The 18,814-nt window shown below is 42.1% G+C and overlaps 1 protein-coding gene across 1 annotated transcript in view; it reads right to left on the bottom strand.

The window, feature by feature from the left end:
• Positions 1 to 18,814, bottom strand: part of pdlim5a (PDZ and LIM domain 5a) — a 58,407-nt gene that overhangs the window by 4,355 nt on the left and 35,238 nt on the right. The window contains exons 6-9 of the mRNA XM_076729767.1: positions 15,043 to 15,215; positions 14,742 to 14,778; positions 4,214 to 4,296; positions 1,201 to 1,402 (exon numbers count right to left, since the gene is read on the bottom strand). Coding sequence (XP_076585882.1) covers positions 1,201 to 1,402; positions 4,214 to 4,296; positions 14,742 to 14,778; positions 15,043 to 15,215 — 495 coding nt within the window. The remainder of the gene's footprint in view (positions 1 to 1,200; positions 1,403 to 4,213; positions 4,297 to 14,741; positions 14,779 to 15,042; positions 15,216 to 18,814) is intronic.

Raw genomic sequence — 18,814 nt, 5'->3', positions numbered from 1 at the left:
ACATTGATGATAATGTTAAGAATGATTTGATAATTATGTCTATTAATAAATCAAGTATATGAACATGCCTGTGTGTGGTGGTTTCATACAACTTAAATTTCAGCTAATTGGTTCATCTTCGCAGCATTTCATTCAGGTCAGTAAAGAAACAAGATAGCACCTCCAGTGTGCCACTAAAGGTCTACTGTGACCAGCATCCTCTGCTTCCACTCAGACAGCAGCTTGGCACTGTCCACTCTGATGATTAGGTAAAGTGGGAAAACAACAGAGACTAATTTACTCCACACAATAGCTGTGCTTATCTGAGCCTATTCTGGTAGTGGCCCATGCTTGGCAGCCATTAGCATGTGAGCTACCTTATCCTTAGTGACATGCAATGTAAGGTGACACAAGTTGGGAGATAACGCTTGGGTTAGGTCGGTCAGCTGCCGGACGAGAAGAGAGGAAGGCAGGAGGGAGGAAGAGGAAGAGAAGGCATAGTGATGTGCTCATGTATGCACTTTTACAAGCATTATACAGTTCAATGTGTATCTGTGCACAGACACACGGGTCAGTGAAGGACTCCAAACATAATTCAGAGTCTTCATCAAGCTGCTTGGTGTGAGGCTGTCTCTGTTGACAAATCATATTCTCCATTCTCAGTAACTGACCGACAGGATAATCCAGAGTCAGCCCATCGCGTGTCAGTGTGTGTGCACGGGCAAGTGCAACGTCACGCCACAGTTTGATCCACTGCAGGTGCAACTTAATTCCCCCTGCCCTTATCTACACTCCAGTCAGATCTCTGCAGTTCTACAGTTTCATACACAGATTATTTACTCGAGATGGTTTCAAGTCAATTATTTTAAGTGCCTTACTGGGACACTGAATAATTGAGAAGTCTACATATTTTCCTCTCCCATGTTAATGTGCTTGAGCATAAATGGATGTCTGTGCAGCTAGGTTGAAGAGATTGCCTTTTTCTATCCATGTACAAACAGGATATAAGCATCATATGATAGAAGTAAACACCTGCATGTCCCCTGTTTTCTTTCACAATTCCAACCATAAATAGTCACAAGGACCTCTGTCCTTCTGGTTGACAGAGGAAGGAGATCTTTCATTCATAATTTCTCCATACTGCAGAAAGCTACCCAGATACTTCTTCTCTGATAATTAATTTGATAAATGACCTTATTAGCTACAGTATTTGTCCCCAACCTGATGACCATGTTGCAGTGGCCACACATGGGTGTACGGGTCCCAGCAGGGATGTGTTCTGCCATCTGGACCAGGGTGTCCTCATCTTTAGGGTGGGGCTGAGGTGCAGGTCGAGCTGGGACAGGACCCCTCGGGACACTGGTACTTCCATTCCCCTTCATACCAAACGATGGGGTGATCAAACCAGTCCGTGGGACGTGGCCTGCAGGAGATGGAAGAGAGATGCAAGGCTGTATTAAGAAACATACAGATGAACAGAAACAGATGGAAAAAAAAAGGTGAGCACTTATGGCATCACATAGAATGCGTGTGTGCATGCCTGCGTGTGTGTGTGTGTGTGTGTGTGTGTGTGTGCGTGTGTGCTTCTGTATTTTTCTTCCCAGGTGTGGAAGTTATTTGACCTTTACCCTCTTTTTATGTACACCCAGCAGGTGTCATGGCGGCGCATGCAGCTGGCTGACTGCTGCTGTCACAACCATGGATTCACCACATCAATCTGGACAGAATCTTTTACTTCACCTTTGACACATTCCTATGGCACATGTGCGTATGTGCATGCATACACATGACCAAACACACATACATTCACAAACACACACACACACACACACACACACACACACACACACCCCAAGACATTCCCACAACTAAACCCAGACACCTGGCTAAACATGTAGCTTGGCCTTTGTTCTCCACACGGTGGACAGAAATGTGGTTTTTTTCTGTGTGTGTGCATGGTGGTGTGTGTATAACTAAATTCTCCGCTGTGTTCAAAAGGTAGTTGCTAACTTTGTCTACCTGAGCAGGCAGTGTACAGTGGGTTTTTGGTGTTTTTCACTGACAATAACGGTCTGCTGCAGCCCAAAATAGCGATATGAGTGCAGTGAGAGTGAACCAATATAGTAAAGTTTGGGAGCCAAAGAGCTAAACAATGAGCTCTAAGAGTCAACTACAGGAGATTCAGGTATTAATCATCTGTAGGTTCACTATGAGAGGCCCTTTTCACATTGTCACATTGTTTTCACTCATTGTTGTCATTTGATACACTGATACTATAAAAGTACTGATAATATACGATTCAAGCTGAAGATTGATTTTGACAGGATGGCAGTTAAAACCCAGTTTTAAGATGCCAGAGATATGAATGTTTCCTCACTGCATGACCGCTTAAAACTAAATGTCCTGCAAAAAAAGTGGGAGTCATTGGTTAAATATAAGGAAAAGACAGTTTTGGGTCAAATGATTTTACACAGTTTGACATTTCAACCTGTTAGTGAAGCTGCCATTTATCACGCCAGCATGCACTTCATAAAGTATATTGAAGGTGAAGTTGCTTCAGGAATGAGGGGGAGCAGGAAAGTGAAAGATGCAGGTAACAGCATTAGTGTGTGTGTGTGTGTGTGTGTGTGTGTGTGTGTGTGTGTGTGTTTTAACACCATGCCAATTTGTTTTACAATGAGCATTTTCTGTAAGGCAGTGGCTGAAGGCCTGTGTTCCTTAACTGCAGCTCAGGATACAAACTGGGTCAGTGGCTTACTGCTGCTACGGTGCTATATACGGTTGGTAGTATATTTTCATGAGCCTGGGTCCCCAGGTAAGTGACTACATTTATGATTTCTGCTGAGTGGCAGTTATATCAGGAAGAGAAAAGGGGGAGAGGGGAGGACTTGTGCTCATAGAGTGGAAGGGGTAAAAGTTGAAGCATAGTTGAAGCACCGGCTTGTTATTTTATACATAAATATTCACAAATAAACAGACAAATAGGCAGAAATGTATTTACTTATATGTACTATTTTCAGGATATGTATGATAAAATGCACAGGAAAACATTCTCAGAATCTGTGCGTTGAGTGCAAATGGAGTACAGGCATTATACTGCAGCTCTGCGGCTTACCTTTAAAACTTTATTCACAACTCCCGACAGGCCCCATCAGTAAATATTATCTTTCTAAAAAGAGTAGAACTGCTGCACGTGTGACTGAGCAAGGCGCCACAGGCAGAGCAGGGCCCTCTCGCCTGCTTAATGGGACTTCCACAGAGGAAAAAGACGAGAAAAGAAAAAGAAAGTCTGCAATGACCTATTTCACAACATATGTCACGCTTCAACTATGGAAAATGAGCCTCTTTCCTCTCGCTAACCGGCAGCAACCATATTCAGTCCAACAGCAGTAGATCATTTTTACATTATGGCAGGATTTGGAACCAAATGTTTTTTTGTATGAGAAAAATAACACTTTAACTGTAGGAACTGTAGTAATCAATCAATACATTCTTTATTTAGTTCACTTCCTAAGTGAGAGTTTATTTTTAGGAATCTTTTCAGGGCACATTTTGGGTATGCATGTGCTTGCCGTGACTTATGCTAAGAAAACAGTTCAGGCACCTCAGTCTGATTACTCCGCTTGTTAATTCAATGAAAAAAATCCCACAACCTGCCTACAGTAAAATCAACTCACACACAGGCAAACAGACATCCTTTTGTTGGATTTGGCAGCGGATTGAGGCAGTAATGTAGTATTCCACAGATTTTATGCAGCGATTGGCTCAATGAACAAAAATGCATTTTGAGGAGCGCCTCGGTAGCCGAATGATTACAGCGCATGCCACATGGTCACAACAGTCGCTGGTTTGATTCCATTTGGCGACCTTTGTTGCATATTGAACCCTCTCTCTCTCTCTCTCCCCATTTCCTGCCTGCCTCTACCTGTCATTATTATAAAGGTATAAAATGCCAAACAATAACCTTTAAAAATGTATTTCAGTCACAGAAACCCATGTATTATGTATATATACCGCATTCTTCAATATGTGTGCACAGAGGTGGAAATGTTATTTCAGTCTGTTAATAGGAGACATGCCAATTGTGGCTTGGTCCCAGGTCCATAAATAAAATTTTATACAGGGTGGAAAAGTAACAGCAACCAGTGTTCATTGTGATTGCGTGAAAAAGTAAATGAAAAACCATTTAAGATGTGTTGCTATCACAAGTGGGCAGGACTCCCACAGCGCTTACCCTGGGTTGCAGCAGGTCCTTTGATCATAGTCTTGACAACTGCAGACTCATGGCTGTTGAGTTCTGGCTCCTCTCCCTCTTCACTGTGCAGAGAGACAAAATGTAAATCAATTAACGTTTTTTAATTAAATGCATTCAACTAAAAGACACCACAAACCATTGTTCCTGCATATTAAACGTTAAAGAAACTGAATTTGTACTGCTTAAATTGCAAAGTATACTCGTTCAGAGTGATGGATCACACAGCAGCAGAATGTGCCTGCTTCTGATTGTGCCTGCACTGTATAGTATGTGTGTTGGTTTCCTTGTTATTTACAAAGGTGTCATCCCCAGCAAAATATCTTCGAGAGCCCACCGTACTCAAAGGCACTAGAAAAAAAGTGAAGTAGAACGACAGGAAAAAAAATGCGAGCACAGTCTAATTTTTCAAGTTCCTGTCAAAATACAGTGAGACAGATTCCAGACCACCTACCTGCTGACAGAGCAGAGACAAATATGGTACCAACCAAAACACAGCATGCAGCTACAGCCAAATCAGTGCTGTACTTAACTTCACGGTGTACTTTCTAGTTGTGACTACAGCACACGCACAAAAATGTTGCCCATGTGCCACTTTCTCAGCCGAACAGAGACCAGGCCAGAGGCCCGATGATGGATAGGAGGCGAGTAGGTTTGCACAGGACTAATAATACGGCACACCCATTCAAAACCAATGCCAGAATATCAGTTCAAATGACTTAACAGAGAGTAATTGACTCCAGTGGAGTGAAATATAGCATGGCGTAATGAGTAGAAGTGCCCATTCCAGATGTACTGCAGACAGATGCCAGATTAGCAGGACTAATAATGGAGGGGAGACGAGTTCTCATGGTAGAGTATAGGGTTTGACCACATCATGGGCCACAACAACTATATGCACAACTGTATAATAGTAAGCATTGTTGCCACCTCTCCTGATATTTCAGACGTCTCCTCTAAGCGCACAGCGTATGCATTTGTACGCTTCATTGAGGTTGTGAAGAGACAAACTGAATGTGTCCCCATGGCAACATTGGCAGTCCATTTTCATGGGCCCCAAGAAGTAAAACTAAATATCACGTTTGGGTCAAAGGCTGAGTAACTTTAAGAGACTCTGCAGTGAAATTTAGTGACGATCACATCAAAGACGCCAGAACACTAATTCAAGTGACGAAATAGAGAAAATGACCTCACAGGACCGGGGGTATTTCTCAGCTCCCTGGGCGAAATGGATAAATTGAGCTTAGTTTTGTGCTATCAAAGGTGTTCGGTTAATAGTCAGTGAATGGTGCTGTGGCACATTTTGTCTCTAAAGAAATGCAAACATGTAATATCCGTGGCATTGATTTGAGTACAAAGAGAGCTCATTTTTCTGAGGACAATACATTCTCACACATTCTCTCTCGGGTCAAAACGTTCTCTTGCAGGACAAAACATGAGCAAAATAGTCCCTTGTGATGCAAAATGCTGTCTATTTGTTGTGTTCTTGTGTTTAAAGAACACAGAGATGGACTATGAAACTCAATTTTTGTTATTCTGTCTTGCTGAGAGATGATCGTGGTGCAAGGGAGCAAATTGTCTCACCTCTTCAATCATATGTGGCCCCGGGGCCTCAAACCCGCCACTGCTCTCCACGGGCCTTTCTATGAGTAAAGTTGTGTGTGCGTGTGTGTGTGTGTGTGTGTGTGGACATGTATCACTCATGTTGTTGGGACATAAATGTTTATACGGTCACATTATGGGGACCTGCCTTCCTCATAGAGGGCTCGGTTTAAGGTTCAGGTAACGGTTGGGGTAAGGCAAGCAGAAAGAAATGAATGTAAGTCTAAAGTCCCCAAAAATGATGGAAACATGATTGCGTGTGTGTGTGTGTTCATCAGCGCCAGCTGAGGAGCTTGGGTGGGCCAACAATCTCTCCCCAGACGTATTACACCCATAATGCATAGTTGCAGCCAATGCCAACAGTTGGATCACTGCTGTCTTCCCCTTGTGCCTGGCCGTTAGGGGACTCATGGGAGACAAGTGTTATGGCAACTGCAGTCATAGTTACAAAGAGTTGTGCCTGCATGTTTTATGTCAGTGAGAAAGAAACAGCGAATGAGAAGAAGTGACAGAGATAGAGTCAGAGTCTGTGAGAGGTGAGCTGACAGGCAGATAGACACAGAGAGGAGGAATGCTGGATTTGTGAGTGTGCTGGTTCACCTCAGGAGACGCTCTGTGAGCCTCTGCTGCGATGTTTGTCCTGGTACACGCACTTCATTTGAACACTTGGGACATCCAGAACATCAAATGGTCTCTACATCCACTTGGTTTACTATGCAGGACTGTCCTCTAAAATCACTGATCCAAACATTCTGAATGGGTGCTTAACTACACAACTGTGGTCAAATGTACAACTCACAAAGAAAGGAAAGGAGGGAAGATGTCGGATTTACCTAAAGACATAGACAGCATTGACGGGAGAGGAGAAGAGAGGGTCTCCTTCCTCTGTGGCAGACTGATGCCAAGACACCCTTTGGTGTGAGAAGAAAATATCACAGAAATAAGGCTTTGAAAGGAATACACAAACACAAAGTGACAGACAGTCGATTAGACGGCTGATGGCATTTACATGTAACATTTAGTACTGTTACCGTCAAACAAAGAAAAAAACACTCTGAAACTAAGTGGTTAGAGAGGGCATCAGATTAATATACACACCCTTAAACAATAAGCACACAAGCTACAGCGCCATGACAAGGATTGTGATAAAAGCCCCCAGTGGACTGTTGTGTTAGCACTGATTCCAGCTTCAGTCCTGGTCTAAGTACTCTCTATAGGAAAGAGACTGACTGCAGGACATTTCTCTTCATTCTCATTATCTGCTTATCATTTTGGACCTCATGTGTCTGACAGAGGAGCCGGTGGAGATGGTGCGCTCTAACTTCTTACATCTATACACAAAACTGTACTGACAGTGCAAATCAGCTGAAATTTTATTTTGACCCGATTTTAACTTTGCAAACAATTTTGCATAAACCAACAGCACGTCCACCCCTGCTTGTAGGTCTGTAACGCATTATTTGTACTTTAATTTGCTCCAATTCTGCTATAATTAGGACTGTTTATGAATGTAAGTGTACCCAAAAATCTGATTCTTATAATTAATCAGGTGGGATTAACTTCAAAGTCACTGCTGACTCTCCAGCTCTCTTTGTGAATCCTTTGATTTTATCCTCCTCTGTATTCTGAACCTACATGCAACAGCTGAGTGGTTCTCAGTGTTTTTAGCTTGTGGCCCCACAAGCAAATCAGTACTTGCAATTCCTCATGGCTCTACTGTGGACATTACTGGTGAACAGTTAAACCAATGAACAACTTTTGGAGGCTATTATTGATAGTGGACATTAGACAGGAAATACAAGGAAAGGAGGGATCGCATGCACCAAAGGTCCCTGTGGACATTGTGATTACATGGTCAGGATGTCACCAGGATGCCCCACACATTGTTTGTTTTCAGTCTTTAGAGTTCAGTTTCAGAGGCCTGAAGATGTCAAGGTGTCCAATATTTGGAAGAAATAAGTCAGGAAAAATAAACAGAGCTGAAACTCTTGATTTCTTGTACCTTTAATCAGGTTAAGACCCTGTAAAGATAGAAAGACAGCCCTCAAATAGGTAAGCGTTTGGCTTAATTAACCACTTCTTCTACACTGAAAGGGAAACAAGAGTATTACCTGGTGTTGACTTATCAAGCAGGCTTCTCTTGTAAAGAGCAGGAAAGACCTCATCCTCATCAAGCTATTACGATATTATGCTGTGTCAGATTAAAGGCTATAGGGCCATCTATTCACATTAGCTGGGTGAACAAGCTAAAAACATTCATTCACATTAGCCATGGTAATTGGCTAACAACAGGTGACAAGTAGAGCAGGAAATAAGATGCTCTCCAGTCTGTCATTCATTAGAGACAATTACAGCACAGTTCATTAATATTCTCCACCAATCAGGCCAATTACATGGTAACTTAATTGTATTCTGCAAGACTGCGATTGGTTGATTAATGGAGGCCCCGCTGTTTTGATTCGATACTGGCCGGGTAGAGTGCTGACCATCTGGATGTACTGGGCCATATTTGAACCTCGTTAACTGGAGGGATAATTAAAGAGGGATAGAAGGCAGGAAGGAGAGAGAGAGGAATACGTTTATTTCCTTTTTATCCATCTTTCTCTTCCTTGTTCTCTCTCTTTTTGCTACAGTGCGACCTTGACATTTACACATATGTTTCGCTCCCCTGTGAGTGGCCTTGCTGTGCATCTCCGCTGTTGTCCCTGTGTTTATCTTATCTATTTTCAGCACTGTATGCCACCTCATTATGAGACTTCTTGTTCTCTGGTATTAAGCGATAATGAGAAAAAAAAGGGCAAATTTCAGTCCCCCAACTGTTAGCATATGTAAAGTAACCCCTTGTGTACTGTAGCTCCAACGAGAACTTGTATTATGCATCTCATAAATGTGTTGGTTTCATTTGAACATTTAACAAATGGTCCATTAACATAGCTGACTGCTGTCCAGCAGCTCTCTGCACCACACAACAGATGGTCTATAATTCAGCTCTGTGATTCAATCCAACCACACTATACCATCCATGCATGTGCATTCACACACACACACACACACACACACACACACACACACACACACACACACACACACACACACACACACACACGCATGCATGCATGCACGCACAATGACAAAGATATCCATCCATACAGATGCCCACTCAAACTCTCTCTTTCACACACACACACACACACACACACACACACACACACACACACACACACACACACTGTTCATACTTCACGGTTTAAGAGTGTACAGTTGTGTCCACTAGGCAATGACTGATCTCTGTGAGGTGCTGCCAAGTTCTTTCACAGTGGCCACAGAATGTCATAGCTGGTGTGAGTTGTCTCCTCGGAGACATATGGATTGTGCCTTTTGGTGCTGGTATGGTCTGACCAAACACAGGCTTTTAACTGGCATGAGTGGCATGTCCAGTGGACTCGAGGGCCGCTGTGTTAAAAATAGGTACACTTGAGTTTTGTTTTTTTTTTTCAAAAAAACAATATTAGTTAAAACTTGCCTTCCTTGTAGGTTTGCTAGTTTGCTTGTGCTGTCAAGCCATTAGTTGATGAGCTGCATGCATCACATGACAAATACTCAGTGAGTGAGTCTCTACATGTTATATCAAATTATTCGTGGAGCAGATGATTCCTGGACTCAGACCTGGACAAAACTGTTTTGTAGAGTAGTTAAATCTATGACTCTTCCTTTTCAACCTATAATAGAACAGCAATTCTAAGGCAGTCGAGACCATTTTCACTTATGCAGTCAAACGTAGCTTTGTCCAGGTCTGCCCTGTCTACCTCTTGTTCTTGGGCAGGTGCAGCTCACTGATGCTACGGCGCTTCTTCTTCTTCCTCAAGCGCAGTGGTGGAGCTTGAGCGATTGGAGTGATGAGCAGGGCGTCCAATAAGGATTGAGACACTGCCTTCTCAGGGGGACCGCTCTGATAAGTTGTTCTGACAAGATGATGGTGCAGTGAGGAGAGGAGGCGTAGATGGAAGGGATATCATGATGCAATCAGGATGCCAATTGTGAGACATTATAAAAAGCGGAGAGAGCTAAAGGATGCTTTCAGAATGATGCACACACACACACACACACACACACACACACACACACACACACACACAGGCACACACACACACACAGAGGCACATTTTGTTTACCTAGCCTGCCCTGGACTACGGTGCTCAGTGTGTGTGTGTTGTGTGGGCTGTCTGGGGGCACTGGGGGTGAGAGGAGGGGGACAGGGAGCTGCTCTGGGCAGGAAGTCCAGAGGACTTGACAGGAGCTCCCTCCTGTTTACAAATACACATTATACACAACACCAATATATCATACAGGATGTTTCAGGTAGTATGGCAGCTTGGTATTGTTCCTGCTACTAGAGGTGAATTTGTAGTCGCTGAGTAAAACTTCTTCTAACACTGTACCTGACAGGTTTGGTAGCCAGTACATGATGACGTGCTGATATATGAGATGGATGAGTATTGACTTGGACTGGGAAACTGAGAGGACAGAAAGAGGACATAGAGACAGGACAGATTGGACAGATAGTTGAAGCAATTTAATGAGCTGTCACTGAATAGTTTACTTCATGTCCATCAAGTATTAGAATTGCTGTGCAGCACCTGTGTTGAGGAGAAAGGTCAAGCCGAGTCTGCGCTGCCTTCAATGACTCTGTAGCTTGGCTGTATAATTTGTGGTCATCAGCATCATGATCAGTCAAACGACCGCTGGACTCTAGTGGTGTGCTGTCCTCTAGTGGTGTTTTAAGGGAATTGCTAAGCCAAGGCAAAAATGTAAAGGAAATGATCATTTTGACTGTAGTTAAAAACCTTTTTTAGACTTATCATACAGTAAACTTCAAAAAACATCCAGAGGTCAGTGTACCTTTCAGTTGTGGGCAGCTGAAAGCTTGGTGGCTCTGCCACTGAAATATCTGAAGCAACTGGTCTATGGACAAGGGCGGTATCAGAGGAGGCCTCTGGTGCTTTGTTTTGAACAAATGAAGAGTCACTACCATGTGATAAGTAGAGTCCTTGAGTAGGTAATAAACTAAAAACAGGTAAACACGAAGCTGGAGTGTGGCTACAAGCAGAACTTGGTCCAAGAAAAGGTGGGATGCTGGACGGCCAAAGTGCTGCATCAGGAGGAGCGTCATTTGGCCTTTGGGTGTGAGATGATGGTATTTGACTTGGGTTTGAACCAGTGCACGTTAAAGGGACCAGCATTGGTGTTAATGGATAGTTCATGTTAGACAAATGGTTTGGGAGCATTTGACAGAACATGTCCACAGAACTTGAATATGGCAATGGGAAGGCAACTAAGTGGAGGGGCGCTGTGGACGATACATTGGTCTCTTGATGTTGAGCTTTAAAGAGGTTGCCGGGTTTAGAAATAAGGACATTTCTGGGCATGGCAGCGTCCTCCTCTGGCCGTTGCTGATTGGCTGATGAGCCTGCCATCTGTGGCTGTGGTTGATGTGTGAACTTTTGACCAGATTCTGCATCACTGAAGGCTGAGAGTGAAACCCCTACTTGGTCAGAAGATCGATACGTTGGAGATCTGTCGCTGGCAGATAGTAGAGCATAAAAGCATTTAGTTCATAGTATCGAGGTTTGGTGCATTTTGGATAACAATTGAGATTGAATATGAAGTTTGTTAGAGTGAAAAAATCAGTAGATGTGTTACAGCTTTCAAAATCCCGGTGCATTAAACTTTAAGTAACTGAACACTTGCTTTCATTTCTGTACACAGCAGACTCGCAGTGGATCTGTTAATTCCTGTGATTAAACTGAAAGCCTTTCTGTGACTGTAATTAAAAGTGACTACTGTGTCATGGGATTATTAACATGACACGTGAAGAGGTTAAAAAAAAAAAGGTGGCACAAGATTAGATGATGATTTATACCTGACCTCCCCACTGTTTGTCTCAGACTCAGTGAGACAACTAGAAGAGGAAAGCCGAGGATGAAGGGGAGGAAGGAAGGACACAAAGGGGACACCAGAGACAGAGAGAGAGAAGGAAACAAGAAAAAATGTAATCACTTTATTAGCTACAATATGAGTAATAGTTTTTCAAACTCAAAACTCAGAAATTTCAGCCTGAGATGTGCTGCTATTTTCAGAATTTTCAGAATGCAACTATTACAGTCTACAAAGAAGAAACTAGTATCAGAGTTAACTTAATCTGCAGTAAGTAAACATGGGGATGAAATAAACGTGAAGGCACGGGAGAAATATTTTACATAGGGCTTCCAGAAACACCTTTGCATTGCAAGCCATTTGTAGCTTTTATACAGTCACTTCACACACCATCAAAGCTAAACAACCTGCTCGCTGAACAGCCTTCTTTACTTGCATAGACCTTATACCATTCAAATGTCTGACAGCACCAACCTGGACGTTTACGTCCCAGCTGCATAGTGTAGCATATTAGCTATTGGTTAGTATAAACTTACATAGATGCATGACAAGTTGGAATCTCTTCCCATTTTTCAGATGCCACCATATCTCAAGACAGTGTGTTTACAAAATAGTTCCAGTGCTAGCAGATACAACACATGTAAACAAGCCTTTAAAGCTTTTTAAATAGGTTTGTCTTCCTTAACATATAGTTATGAAACAGTCCAAATAATATGAAGGGACATACATAACTGTCTAATGCATTGGGTGACACTCTCACGCAAAGCAAGGCCAGATTTGGTATTTTCGGTTTTGGTATGAACACACCATTTTGCCACCATCTACATTACAGCAGACAGTGAAGGTGAAACAACAGTGTAGTAATGCAGTGCATTTGTTAAGAGTGTTTTTTTTAATGTGTTTTGTATTGCTGAACAGGATGCAGGGTTCTAAATTTACATTTCTGTGTATCATCATGTTAAGAACGAACACAGACTGAATGATTCATGAAATGTTGTCTGCACAGCTCTCAGCGGGCCACCACAGCTGCTCGCCTTTTCTCATTATTGTGGGACTTTCTGCATATACGGTATAGAGTTTGTAAAGTCAGTATATGTACTGTATGTGCTTTGAAAATTTTCAGACTACCTGATTAGATCTCTAAGGATTTTAGACTTTTAATAAAAACTCTGCATTACCTGCCCTCCATCTTTTTCACTCCAAAAATCATGCCAAACAAAACCACACAGGGGCTCAGCTGGTAACACATTGAACACTTTTCTGTAGTTTTTTGGCTTTATTCTAACCATCCAGTTTCATGTTTTAGTGTTTAGAACTGAGGATATCTCCTTTTCATGAAATCATTTCTGTGTGTACATGAAGGAGCATAAAAATGCTTTAACTAAAACCCAAATTCACGTATAATGAGGTGAAAGAGGACACATGCTGTGAAAAATGAGTGTTTATCTACAGTATAGTTTTAGAATTGGAATCTGTTGAGTAGCTGAGCACGTAAGCAACACTTAATTAAAGGTCTGAATGAGGCCAGCGCAATGCAGGCACATAGAGAAACAGACACACACACACACACACACACACACACACACACCTACAGACACAGAGAGACTCCAACTCTTCCTTTGCAAGCTCTCACTCAAGCATTCTTTGCTTTTTTCCTTTATTCCCATCAGTCCATAAACCTTCAACAGGCAAATTCATAAACAACCACCTACAGAAGTCAAACTGATGCACACATTCACAAGTAGACAGGTACACACACAAGACGCACACACACGCACACACAGTCTACTGGACATTGAGGGTGCGAGCGGACACTCCGTGGTGCCAGTCTCTCAGCTCGTTGTACTTAGGGCCAATCACCAACCGAGTGGTGGTCTTGTTCACTCTGCCGTCACAGGAAGGGAGGAGAAGAAGAGAAAAAACACACCAAAAGACAGACAGAAAAGAAGGATTAAGGAAAAGTCACCCAGCCATCTGCAATGAGACGCACTGTGAGCCATGCCACGAGGGAAGCTTGATGATACACTAACAACTGTTCAGACAAGAAGCCGATGAAACACAGAGCACTTTGATGGGGTGGAGATGAGCCGTTTTGCTGTCATCGTCAGAATAGAAAATGACAGAAATCAATACAGAGAGACAGAGAATGTAAACCAGAGGGGTTATCTGTAGAGATACTCCATCTCGATGAGGTCAAAATGCAGCCTCTGAATCATGGTCAGTGTGAACTGAAATGATGAATTAATTCAACCACAAAGCCACACACCAACGACCACAGACAGCAGGGGTGTCTGCATGTTAACACAAGTGATCACAGACACACGGTGATCACATGTATCGCCACAAACCACCAAGAGCAACAGACAGCCAGTGGATGACATCACAGTGAGAACAACGGCACAGTTCGGCCATGATTGTCAGCGAAACAATCACAGGTTCATCACACATCATGCAGCACTACAAGGCTGTCACATCCACAACTATTAGGAGCACACAACCCATCACATAAAGCTACACTTTGACTGGCAAGCACAAGGGGAAAACACTTTCAGCTATCGACATGACAGCATTTAAAACCAACTCTCAGCAATCTGACAGAGGAACTTCACTGAAGCTGCTTTCTGAATGTTGGAGCTTCTAACAATGGATGTTCTGTATGGTGCACAGAGGTCTGGCTTTTGATTTAATGGCTCAAACATGGTCCTCTCTCTTCTGTCTAGACAGGAAGAGCCCACACAGCATCAATGCAATTGCCAGAACTGTGCCACAGATATCTGAAGTCAGATTTTCTGTTGCTCCATAAATGCAGCCATAATGTATTAGAGGCAACCAATTGAGTGGGTTAAAGATTATATTTTATGTACGACATTGTACTGTTACTCCACACAATGCACTTATTCATTCAAACAAAACTGATGATAGGCAGTCTATGGTGATTAAAACCACACCAGCATTTTCAGTGTCAGGCACTTACTTAGTCTTCTTGGCTGTGTCAGCTTCCTCTTCTTGAACTGCAAAGGAAGGAATAAAAATGGCAATGAGTCCATTAAAGAAAACAATGTGATCTTTACCTTTTACATTGTTTAAAAATTAAACAGTGCTTTACTGAACCTTTGATTTAGAAATGAATGACACAGCACAGAGTAAGCATTATGGTTTTGCTGTGCTTGTTTGGTCTTTGTGTGGAGGCTGCCCTGCACTCTGATGTGCAGACAACAGTCTGAGTGATGACTGTGCAAACATCGTCACTGTGTGCACTTCAGTCAGTAACTCACCGTTCTCGGTGCCGGTGATCTGAGCCAGAATCCTGAAAGATCTGGACTGGGTGGTGCCAGTGCGCGGGCGCCAGTCCTCTGTGTCCTCCGTTATGCGCTTCCTGCTGGCATCAGCGTGAGTGGGCACATGGTAAAAGTGGATGTCTGTGTCCACAACGTGTTTCCTGGGAACTCTGGAAGGACAGGATGGATGACATCAGCAAGTATACTTTTAATTTTACATGCTTCATGTCGTAATTGATCAAAGTAACAGAGATGAAGACTGATGTCATTTCCTTGGAGCTATTAGAACATATTAAACTGAAATGCAGAACTTTTAATTTTGCAGGATCCTATAAAACATTTTATACTCATTGACCTCTTACTGTTGTAAATTGCTCTGTTCATCAGAGTGTGTTGTCAGACAAAGCCATGTTTAGTCTGTTTAGGAGGTTAATTTCAATCAAGGATTTTCGATTAATATAAAGTACATGTTTGAATTTATTTAACACGCAATAAGTGAGTTAGAGGAGTGGTGTTAAACTGTTTGATGTTTAGGTCGCATTAGATGGAAAAGTGGCACACTTGTCACACCACAATTTGTTAAATGCATCTAGTGTCTAGACCAATCTGATACCTTGGTGGTGGGGGTTTTCTTGAAAACCAAAAACAGAGGGGGAAGAAAAGGACAGAAGAAAACAGAAATACACTAAATATAGGCAGGAAAAACTAAAACAGCAACATTCATAACAGTCATAAAGAGCCATTGAAATGACTTACTTCATAATGTTTTGAGGTCCACTAAAAGGAAGGTAAAGCAGAAGAAGAGGAAGAAATACAAGTTTGAAGAGTTAACTGAATTATATCAAGTAATAATTGGAAATGTTAACATGCAGAAACCAAATTCAGATGGATGAAAGAAAAAATGTATGCATCACAACTCCCAATGCATGCAAAACACATACATACATACATACATACATACATACATACATACATACATACATACATACAGTACATAGAAGACGTATAAGTCAGTTCTATTTTCAACCACATGGTGGTGCTGTTGACTCTAGATTACTTCAAAATACTGTATATTCATTCATAATTTGGACAGTTTGGAAAATGAAAATATAGAGACTATTATGGAAGATTTTTTTTCAAATGGTCTGAAAAACATGCACTTTTGCATGATGAGCATGCAGCAAAATCCTGATTTAACATGTCTTCTGTGTGAATGCATGAACAATACACGTGTGTGCATCTGCTGTCTTCCTGTGCAGCAGAGTGCTGACAGGCTGTTACTAATTGGCTGTCAATAAATCAACTCCTTGGTCAAATACACACACAGAGGTTCATTGAAGACTTTTCAGGCACTGCTGTCAATAAATCACCTATAAATAAACACACCCACCAGCGCACTCACCTAGCGCACTGAATAGACTGATTTATGAGTGTCTCTCAACACATTCTTGTCACAGCAACAGCTATGTGGGTGTGGGAGTGTTGACAGCTCTATGTGAGCCTCGTCACACACACTCAGTTATACTGGAAGGGTCTGACAATATAGTGTGTTTGCGCATGTGTGTGCAGGTCAATATCAATATTTGTGATTTACAGTTGAGGTAAAAATATACTGCAGTGTCAGCATATTATATCACATACAAATGTTCATTCAAAATGGCTGCATGCTGCACTGCATGATATCAACATGAAATAAAGCTAATTGAACTATAAAACATTAGTGTCAAGAATCATGTCCTGCAGTAAAATCCTAAACAAATGCATGCGGATGCCATGATAAAGTAGACACACACAGGTACAGAAAGAGGAGGATGAGTTAAAAGGCAGGCAGACACTCATAACCCGACATGCTTCAAAGAACTAACTTTGTGACTGGACGATTTGCTGTAGTCTGCAAAGCAGAAAAAAAGGATTGAAAAGAGGAGAAAAAGACAGAGAACAGTGACATGTCCGTGTCCAAATTCTTGCCATTTTACAGCAAAAACATCAGAAGTGGTCAATCGAAAATCCCCTCTGAAAGGAGCCACACAGCTCACAAACAGCATGCAGGCAGGCAAGCAAGCAAGATGCAAGCAACAGAAGCCAGACAGGCCACAAAAGTGTTTTTGCAAAACATTATGATGTCACAGTGAAGTTGACCTTTGACCTTTTGGATCATCACTTCTTCGTTTTATCTTATGAGACATTTGTGGGAAATTTTTGACGTCTGACCACCAAAAATCAGTTCATCTTCGAGTCCATGTGATCGTCTGTGCCAAATTTTAAGAAATTCCCTCAAGGCCACGGCTGTCACCGGCACGAAGGCATAAAAATAAATGGACTAACTGATACTGATACTGATTGATCATCAGTTAGGGAACCTGTATGTTGACCTCTCTGCACCGTCTATCACTGGGAGTGTCAGCAAAGAGGATGAAAAAAGTCAAAAGAAGCACTGAGACTGAGGTGTTTCTGTGAAGTCAAAGCCATATAAACCCTAAAGACAGATCCAGACCCTCATAAAGTATTCTATGCTATTAAATGTCATCTGTGATATTTGGGGATGGCTATGCACCCAGCTGAAAAGCAGCTTGTGCGTCGGTGCATGGCTGGATGGTGTAAGATTATATTGACCAGATCACTGGTGTCTGCTGAGTGTCACAGAAAGAGAAACCACTTTTGTCAGCACGTTGCCTGAAGAGAAGAGCACAGACTCGAAATATGAAGGCGTGAATTATGAGACACTGAAGGACTGTATTCAGGTCATTTTCTATCTTGAATACAATAAATTGAACACATCCATGTATGCCCCCTTGTTTGGAGATAAAGTCACTGCGTCTGTTAAAATCCACATGGATTCAAACCTGAAACCTTTATTGACTCACTGATTTGTTACAAGAGCAAAGAGAATGCCACACCGCTCGAGTTACCGACCTGAGCTATATATACACAGCTTAGTCATGGCATCATAGCATAGTTCTACTCACTGTGCCTCTGCAGAGAGGAAAGTTGAGGTTGAGACAGAGAAAAAGGGGGGCGGGAGAGGGATGATGGTGGGAATTATGTATTGAGAGGTGCTGAGTGAGGAGAAAGATGGAAACAGGCAGCATGGGAGAAATTAAACGCCATAAATTAAGAGAGAAATTAAAAGATAATGAAGGAGAGAATGAGAAAGACTGAGGCAGTGAAGGTAGAGAACTGCTATTATCATTGAGTGATAATAACCGAGCCCAGAATAAAATGCTGGGATTGTTTCATTCATATCATATGAACATTTCTACAGCAGGAATCAAAGTGACGTTGTTCAGATTAGCTGTACATGCATATGAGCCAGGCGAGTCAACCCCCAAGAACCAGCCCACTGTTCATGTTTGTGGCCACAGTACTCGGTATTTTAGGCCAAAATTTGATCTTTTCCATTCCCTAACCTCATGGTTTTGGGGCTTAAATGTAACCAGACCTTAACCACAGCATTGTCATGACATAAATTGAAAATTGAAACATAAAATGTGAACTTTGAACAGAAAGTTTCAGCATCAGGTTTGCACTAACTTGGCAATTAGCTTGAATAACCACAAGTGTTTTGAAGGCAGTGCGGCACTCAGACACCTGACCTCAATACGAAACAGAGAAGAAGTGATCTACTTTCACTTAGAGAAGCAAAGGCATTTTTATATATAGAGCATCATCAATGATTCATGATAAAAGGAAAGCAAAAAGGTAACAAAATGCACACACAGACACAAGTAAGTGGGCGAGTAGGTGCTTCTTGATTTGTTTCATGGCAATA

Source organism: Chaetodon auriga, chromosome 5, assembly GCF_051107435.1.
Source record: "Chaetodon auriga isolate fChaAug3 chromosome 5, fChaAug3.hap1, whole genome shotgun sequence".
In the NCBI taxonomy this organism is placed as follows: Eukaryota; Metazoa; Chordata; class Actinopteri; order Chaetodontiformes; family Chaetodontidae; genus Chaetodon; species Chaetodon auriga.
The sequence above is the reverse complement of the archived record's forward strand: the minus strand, read 5'-3'. Positions and strand labels throughout refer to the sequence as shown.